Source organism: Grus americana, chromosome 9, assembly GCF_028858705.1.
Source record: "Grus americana isolate bGruAme1 chromosome 9, bGruAme1.mat, whole genome shotgun sequence".
Lineage (NCBI taxonomy): Eukaryota > Metazoa > Chordata > Aves > Gruiformes > Gruidae > Grus > Grus americana.
The window spans coordinates 3,074,405-3,082,336 of record NC_072860.1 but is presented as its reverse complement, the minus strand read 5'-3'; the positions used below and the strand labels follow the sequence as shown (position 1 = coordinate 3,082,336).

Here is a 7,932-nt window from a genome sequence, read left to right as displayed (position 1 = left end):
TCTCTATTAGTTATTCTATAGTCTAATGAGAGATTAATTTATTCTGAATGTAATCTAGACCAGACCTTGGAAAAAAAATGTAATAAAGTGTTAATAATAACCGTAATGTGTAGCAGATTACCATCCCTGGCACAGAATGGTTTTATTTAAATATAATCACAGAAGGAGACAATAGTTGAGGCTGAATGGGCCTCTGGACATCGTCTAGTCCAACCCCCAAATCTCAGCAAATGCTCATGACTAGTCTTTGTGATGTCTCCTGCAACACTGGGTTTTTGAGAATACAGTTTTGATGACAGGTCTCTGAACGCTAGAGAAGAATGTCAGTTCCTTTTGATCTAAAAGGATACGTTGAAGCCCTTCCCGTGTGTTTGCAGCTACTGAGTCTTTGCGGGGAAAACTTCTGTTAATCTCTAGAAGCTGAAATCAACTAAAGCAGAATTGTGACAAAAATAAACCACGGCTGCAATAAAGACTAGATTCATACACATGACATTGTGAACCAGGGGATAGTTTTGCAGAGCTGAATTAATCTCTGCCTGTCTAATGTTCCTTTTGGTTAGCTGACTTGGGAGCTAGTACAAAGATGATCTGTAAATAAAATTAATAAAACAAGATAATGGTAATAAACTGAGAACAGAAGTTCAGGGAAATTTGATGATGCATAATGAGATAAAGCATTATCTCATTATGTATCAGAAAAAAATATAGCAAATTACAGTAGGTATCAAGAAAACTCTCTTCCGACAACCTGGGATTCAACTGTGAAAGAATTTCTGAGCAACTTCAGAAGTTTTAACACAAATGCAATCCTAAAATACTTCTTATTAAGAGCCACATTTGAAACAACACCATGCGCACACTGTGGAATTAGAAAGGAGATCTTTTTCATATTCATGTGAATAATAACCTGATGTTTGCTTATATATATAGAAAGAACATCTTGTACCTCTACAGCTAACACCTTTTCTACACTAAGGAAATTTGGCATGTTAAAATGACTTATTTGGATTCTGTAGGACTTGCATAATGAATCCCCTCCATAGGTGCTTGTAGGAATGCACTGGTGATTGCACTGGTGACTCTTAGGTGGCAGATGTGAGACAGTTCCAGCTGTACTCTGCTCTTGCTTCAGCTGTGCACAGAAAATAGGGAAAGTCATTGACTCCTTCATTAAATACTTCAGCCTCAACCAAACAAGCATCACGTAGATGCAGCTGAGATGTATTATGGCACCAAACTATCAATTGTTCCTGCAGATCAAGAGAAGCCTTCACTATCACCTAAACTTCCCTAATGCACAGTCCACCTGCTGCACCTCTGATTTATGTTATCATCAAGGGATACAACAAATAAGGGTAGGGATGGAGTCTCTTTAACAAATGTCCTAGAGGGGAAAGTGTGGATTTCTCTCAGAGATTAGGGAAATAAAAAAAAATAAATATTTGGATATTGTACATTTCCAAGTGATCTGTTGCCATCTGGGGCCATAGGTTAGGAGATCTCTGGGAATTGCCCTGGGTCACCTTGGTGAGTTACCTAGACCTGACACCCACAGTTTAATCATACACAAATACCTGAGCCCTCAAAATGTTATAAAAATTAGGAGATTTTGGGGGGGGGGGGGGGGGAGGAATCAATTAATTTTTGGACATTACATCCCTTCGATCACATGGACTAATTTAATGGTACTATCACAAGGACAACAGAAAAATGTGGTAAAGCTGGGTAAGTAACACATTCTTAGCATGGGAATAGTAATGCATTTTTTCTGCTGGAAACTTGGCAGAGAGCTTCTCTTCTTCCCCAGCAATTCGCCTTTCTAAAGGACAGGCCAAATCTAGTACCTGGATGTTATATTATGCGCCTTAATAAGTCTGCTGTTCTCAAACTCTGCTCATTTGCAAATCTGTGCCAAATTTAGGCAGTATTCCCAATTAGGAGAATATTTTTGCAAGAAACTATCCTTGCTTTATATCAAGCTTTTATTTTGCAAAGTTTGGGGAATATACTTTCTTTTCTACAGCTTAGGAAGTCAGTGGATAAACACAGAAAATCTGAGCCTGTCTCATTGTTGAGAAGTTAAAAACTTCTCAGAGAAATCCTGTCACATTTCCATCTCCGAACGTACAAGAACACACCACAGAATTAGTAGGAACTGATCTAATTCTTCATATTGGACAGAAAGCTCACCTGCTCCAGGAAGGTTTTACTCTGTGGCTGTATGAGTTGTTCTGCAATCTGGAATAGAAAAGTGAAACGCTCCCCAGGGCCAGGGAAATACCACAGCTATTGAATTATGGGGATTACGCAGAGAGGATTCTGTTGAATAAAGCAAGAGGAGTGTATGCTCATGGCCTGTCTTGCTGACTTGTAGGTTAGAGATCCAGGTGTTTCAGTAATGATGCCTTGAAACTCCAACCTGCACGGCAGAAAAATCTCTTTTTGCAAGATTTCTACCTTACTTATAGGAAGATTGTCCTCTTCCACCTGTTCTCACAAGCCTGTGCTTGGCCTTTTCAGCCGCGGTAAAATTACTGTACATTTTCTATACTCATACCACTAGTAACTGTACCTGCTAACAGGTGCTAGAATTTTTAAACCAGCTGTATTCACGGAGGGTCTGTGCACACAGACAAATGCGTCCGCAGTCGCAGTATCACGGCAGCATTGTTGTATCTTCCCTGCACTCCTCGGTGCCTTCGGTGTTTCTTCTGGGCAGGGTCTACTGCCACTGAGCGAGCTGATGTAACACCCAACTAAAGCTGGATCACGTGGCAGGCGGTTCTGAATTTTCAGTAAAGAATGTTCAGAAAGGTGACTATTTTATTATTTTTAGGTAATCAACATGGAAACAATAGCAACTATTAAGTCACAAACAGGCATAGACTAATGCCATAAACCATGGCATTAATACTTAACATGAATATAACCGAAATTACAAGTATGTTAACATTATTAATTCTCAGTCAATAAACAAAAGTGTACAGTAAAGTCAGCATTAATCTATTAAGAATGCTACAAAACCAGCTGGCCAGTGTCCTTCAAAAGCAGAGTCCTTGATGTAAGACAGGCTGGAATGACTGCTGTCTGACCCTTCAGGCAGCTATACTCCTGGGCTGCCTACGGACCCTGCCTGTTCTCCCATTTCTGCACGTAGTTCTGGTGTTTCCCTCTGTTTGTTAGGGGTACAAAAGCACTACCTGCTAGGAAAAAAAAAAAAAAAAAGAGCCACAGTGCCAAGGGCCAGCCCTCACACTCTGCATGAATAACGCATGTGTGCAGCCTGGGAGCTCACACTAGAGGCAAAGCTGGCTCCCTTGACAGTGCGTGACATTCATCAGTATCTGCTATTCAAACTCTTTTCTCACCCTCCCCTAACTCCTTGCTCCGTGGATAGGACACGCTTTTGGAGCTGTACCGCTTTCAAAATGCTTTCTTTTACATATCACTCTTTAATAGGAATTCTGTAACATAAAATAAAAAGTTTGCTTTTGTAGAATGGGGGTTCTTTAAATACACCCCTTCCACCTCCTAGTCCTTATACCGTACCTTCCTCTTTTTCAAAACATTTACTAATGCATGTACTTAACCACCTGCCTCTTAATAGAAGTACCAAAGTGACACTACAAGGACTAACTTGCATTTGGCATTGTGGTCCTGGCTCCTCTTTGTCCAAGCCGCATAGGATAAACTTCTCAGCTAGAACACTTTCATAATCATAGTGAGGGATACACCCTCAAAAATAAAAATCCCCAGTCTTTTTAGACCAGACCAGAGGACATCAATGTGAACAAAGCAGTAATCTCCATCTTTCTTCCCATCAGGATTCCTCCTAGGGTGCCATCTGCCGTGTCATTTTCACTGTGGAGACAAGAGAAGACATCAGCTTGTCTATTGCCAACTCTAAAAGTTTTGATGGAGAAGGAAATAAAAAAATCCTACAGCTTGCTCAAGTGGGCTCTCTTTTTCTCCCAAACCCATCTACTAAGACCTCCCATACTCCTTCTCATCCAGCTCATGGCATTCTGGGGAAAAAAACCCACAAGAAAAAACCCACCAGCCCAGAAAAGTAGATGTGTGATTATTTCCGTAGAGGTGATTATTGCAGTACTGGTTTTGGATGCCACTGTTCTAAGCTGGTAAGTGTTTCCCATAGATAGCTACTTCTAATCATCTTTTTATTAATTACAGCAAAGCAAATCTATTAGCCGATACTGTAAATTTGTGCTCTCAGGCCAAGTTTGGCCTTTCTCTGAAACAAAATGCACCAAATAAGCAATAACAAAGTAGCTGACTATTTGCATTCCTCTTCTGGCCATCAAGCCTGAACAGTCCAGAAGTTAAAACACGGAAAACTAAGGCCATGGTTTCCCAACATGACATACCGCTTTAAGATACTCCCTTGCATGCCCTGCTCAGCCAGCACTGTAGGTTTGTGGGACAGCGCTCTGAGCTTGGTTAGGAAACACAGAGTGAGGGCACAGTACTACTCTAGTAGCATTCTACTGTGACACCGAGGTCTAATAAAACTTCCACCCTGCTTTACTCCCACAAGTAACACACCGGTGTAGTCGTCCTGCCGACCGGTCCCTCTTCTGTCCGATGCTTCCCGGAGTGCGGCAGCTCTGAACTGTCCCGATAGTCTCGGCCCTTGGAGTTCTGCATGTCCAGCACTGCCCGGCTCTTTGAGGGAAGGGGCGGCTTGTTATGCTGTCCCTGGATGCTTGGGCTGACTTCAGACCTTGATGGCTTGACTAGTTTTTTGAGTGGTGCTGAGTTTTCTAATGATGTCATCATCTTCGGTTTGCCTTGAGTCTTTTCACCTGTATTCTTTTCTTCAGATTGACCAGAGCAGGTATAGGACCGAAATCTCTGTGTGGGGACCAGGAAAGGTGGTGATGGTTGTTTGCCAGAGGTCTTGCTGCTCTCAGGCTCCTGCGACTTTGTGAGATGAAAGCTTTGATCAGGCAGTGGCGGCTGCTCTTTTTGCAAGGCCTTGGGGTAGTCCTGCTCTTTCTTCGATGCCACTTTGCCCTTAGAGGTCATAGAGCCATACAGTGGGTTCTCGAACATCTCTGGCTTTGGCTGTCCCTCCTCCTGAAGCAAAGGCTCTGCTGTGGTTTTCCCCAGTTCAGGTGGCCTACGGTCATCAAAGCAGTGTAAAAAGGAGACTTGTAAAGAGCAGGCAAGAGACACTGACTGATTTAAAGAGAAAATTAATAGGAAACGAGCATGATAAAATTAAACTGACTGTGCAAAGGGGTAACAGGATAACAGTTAAACTTGAGGGGAGAGAACAGAATTGTGTATTGTTTTTACTTTGTTTAATCATTATTAACATGACAGCTGAGAGCAGATACGCATGGTAGTATATAAACTCCCTGCTGGACTGCAGTCTTGTTGGAGTGATACTTGGCTTCTCTTTAAACAGAGATAAGCCAAACTGTGCCAAGTGCTTTGATGGCTCTGTGACATGCACAAATCTGAATTTAAATATTAATAAGAATCCTCAGATCTGGCAGAGAGGATTGAAATGGCTGTCCGGACAGTTAACGTAAGGGCTTACATCACACTGTAGCATTTTACAACTAGGTCAATCTCCTCTTGCTACCAATGCCACGTGGTATTCCTAGGGAAGGGATAAAACTCCTTAATGCACCCAAATGCTGAATATATAAGTAATAGCTGTATACTGTAGGGTGACACAATCATGTGCGTTCACAGCTGAGCCCTTTGAATTGAGGCTCAGACTGGAATGACAGCACAGCTGTACAATGGGACAAGGGAGGTTTTGTGGGTTTTGTATGACTCGACCTGATGTGGTAAGGCTTTCATCTGGAGAACCACCACGATACTTAAAAGATCAGCCACGATATCACTGAACAGAGTGGAATAGGGGTGAGCGGCACGTGTTCTTTGGGTGTCCTCAAATGAGTCATGTTCCTTGCTTCAAGTTATTTTCTGGAAGTCAGTCCATGCAGGAACAAAGAGCTGAGAGCACGATGAAGCATTGTCAGGTACGTAACAGATGAGGCGGCGCTTGCAGCTCTGACTTCTGCAAGTTCTGGCTGATAGAGTGCCACATACATTTACCAGTGAACTCTAGCCCAGACTCAGAAAGCAGCTGGCACTATGAAAAAGAGGTCTGGAACGAGGACACTGATTGTGTATGCGCGCTAGGGTGCAGCAGCCTCATTACTTCACTAAGTTGGGTAGGGACAGGGTATTTTCAATTGCTGGATGGATATTCTGCATCAAGACTTGCGATAGATGCAGCACATGGATGCTAACTTCTATAGCAAGCTGGGCATGTATGTAATAGTGAAAGCAGAAATTCAGCTAAAGTACTTCACATGTCATATGTGAAGGAGCTCTCCTTCCCATCCAGTGGAAAGCTCTATGCCATACTCGTCCCTTTTCTTCTTTGCTACTACAGTCAATTCTGTAGTCCTCTTCTCTTAGTACAGAATTAAAGTTATACATATATTTTTGGCTTTCCTTTCACAAAAAGTCTGAAAATCTACTACACTAGTTTTCTTTGAATATGTGATGCCTGCACTTGTGACCTTCACTTATCTTTTTCTAACTCTGGAGATAAAAGACTGAAAGACAATGCTGCACCTTGAACTCTCCATACAGATAATGAAATAGTGACAGTGCGGAATGACGAGAGAGGGCACTAGCCCCATTGCAAAACTCAAAGACTCACAGATATTCTTGACTCCGACTACAGATGCTTCTGTTCACTGTAGGCTGGAGGGATGGTTTTGGAGACAGAGGCGACAAGGAGGGTGACGTGGAGGATGACTGACTCTGTCCCATTACGGAGGTAGTCTCTTTGGGCTGCTGCTCATAGCTCCAGAGAGAAGGTGGCTGGTCTGGTGAAGGTATCTGCTTAAGCTGGCTGGTTGCAGAGGGTGGCTGAGAGAAAGCAGTCATCCCCAGGTAGTTGGGGTTGCTGATGTCTGTGGGAGTGGAGCTGCTGAAGAGAAGAAACATTGTTAGGAAGATACATGCACAAATACATTTATTGTTTTGTCTCCCTGCCAGCTACAAAGGAGTTAGTGCCCACTGACTGCTTAGATTCAATACCACCTACTTTTTTTCTTTTTTTATCACTGCTGCTTCAGAATCAGAGAATAAGTGGGAGTCCTGTTAGCGCCTCCCTGCCCTGGGTCACTGGAGAGGAAGCAGCTGGGTCATGGCCACCTCCCCCAGCCCCAAATAGTTCCTCTGGCCGTGGCATATGCTTCCATTTCCAGGCTGCAGAGAGCACTCAGCTTCTGCAGCCACACACGGGGGCTTTTACAGGTCTCTGGGCCCCGCAGTTCAGCTGCCAGCTGCAGCAGGACACCTCCAAGCAAGAGGCAAATTGCAGCACTGGGCAGCACTGTGCGGCATAAGAATATGGCGTCTGGCCTTTTGAGGCGTACCCTTGTAGACTAGCAGGCAGAGAGCAGGAAGCTGCCTGCAAAGAAATGCACCTGTGAAAACTGGAGCGAAAGGACAGCCTTAGTGAGGAGTGTCCTGTGACTCTTGGAAAAGAAAAGAGGCAGTTTGAGCGTAGCTTCCCACCCCAAGCTGGCATAGGTAAAGCAGCAAGATTACCGTAACATATCCTCCTTTCCTGGGTTGTCTGGAGAAGAGGAAGCACTCCCCCAATAGCGAGCAATGGCTGCTGCCTCTCTAGCCATCAGATGAGTAGATTTTGACTTTCTGTTGGAAATAAAAGGGCCTTTTTTAAGTGGAGTGCAGGGACCCAGTCTGACTAATGCATTCTCAGTTTTTGAAGCTTTGGGCACAGAAGCATCGACCAGTCCTGACCAGAACACCACAGGCACCTTCCCAGTGCTCCCCATGGCTATTAATACTGCTCCACAGCAAGCCCAGCTTTGCGTTTATTGAGCCAGCTGGTTTTCTGTAACTGAC

At 43.6% G+C, this 7,932-nt stretch overlaps 1 protein-coding gene across 1 annotated transcript in view; it reads right to left on the bottom strand.

Moving 5' to 3' along the window:
• Positions 1-2,808: 2,808 nt before the first annotated feature.
• The window catches only part of INPP5D (inositol polyphosphate-5-phosphatase D), a 56,791-nt gene continuing 51,667 nt past the window's right edge, over positions 2,809-7,932 (bottom strand). Inside the window, exons 26-29 of the mRNA XM_054835717.1 lie at positions 7,612-7,719; positions 6,713-6,985; positions 4,567-5,143; positions 2,809-3,864 (exon numbers count right to left, since the gene is read on the bottom strand). Of these exons, the coding sequence (XP_054691692.1) occupies positions 3,862-3,864; positions 4,567-5,143; positions 6,713-6,985; positions 7,612-7,719 (961 nt within the window). The 3' untranslated portion in view covers positions 2,809-3,861. The remainder of the gene's footprint in view (positions 3,865-4,566; positions 5,144-6,712; positions 6,986-7,611; positions 7,720-7,932) is intronic.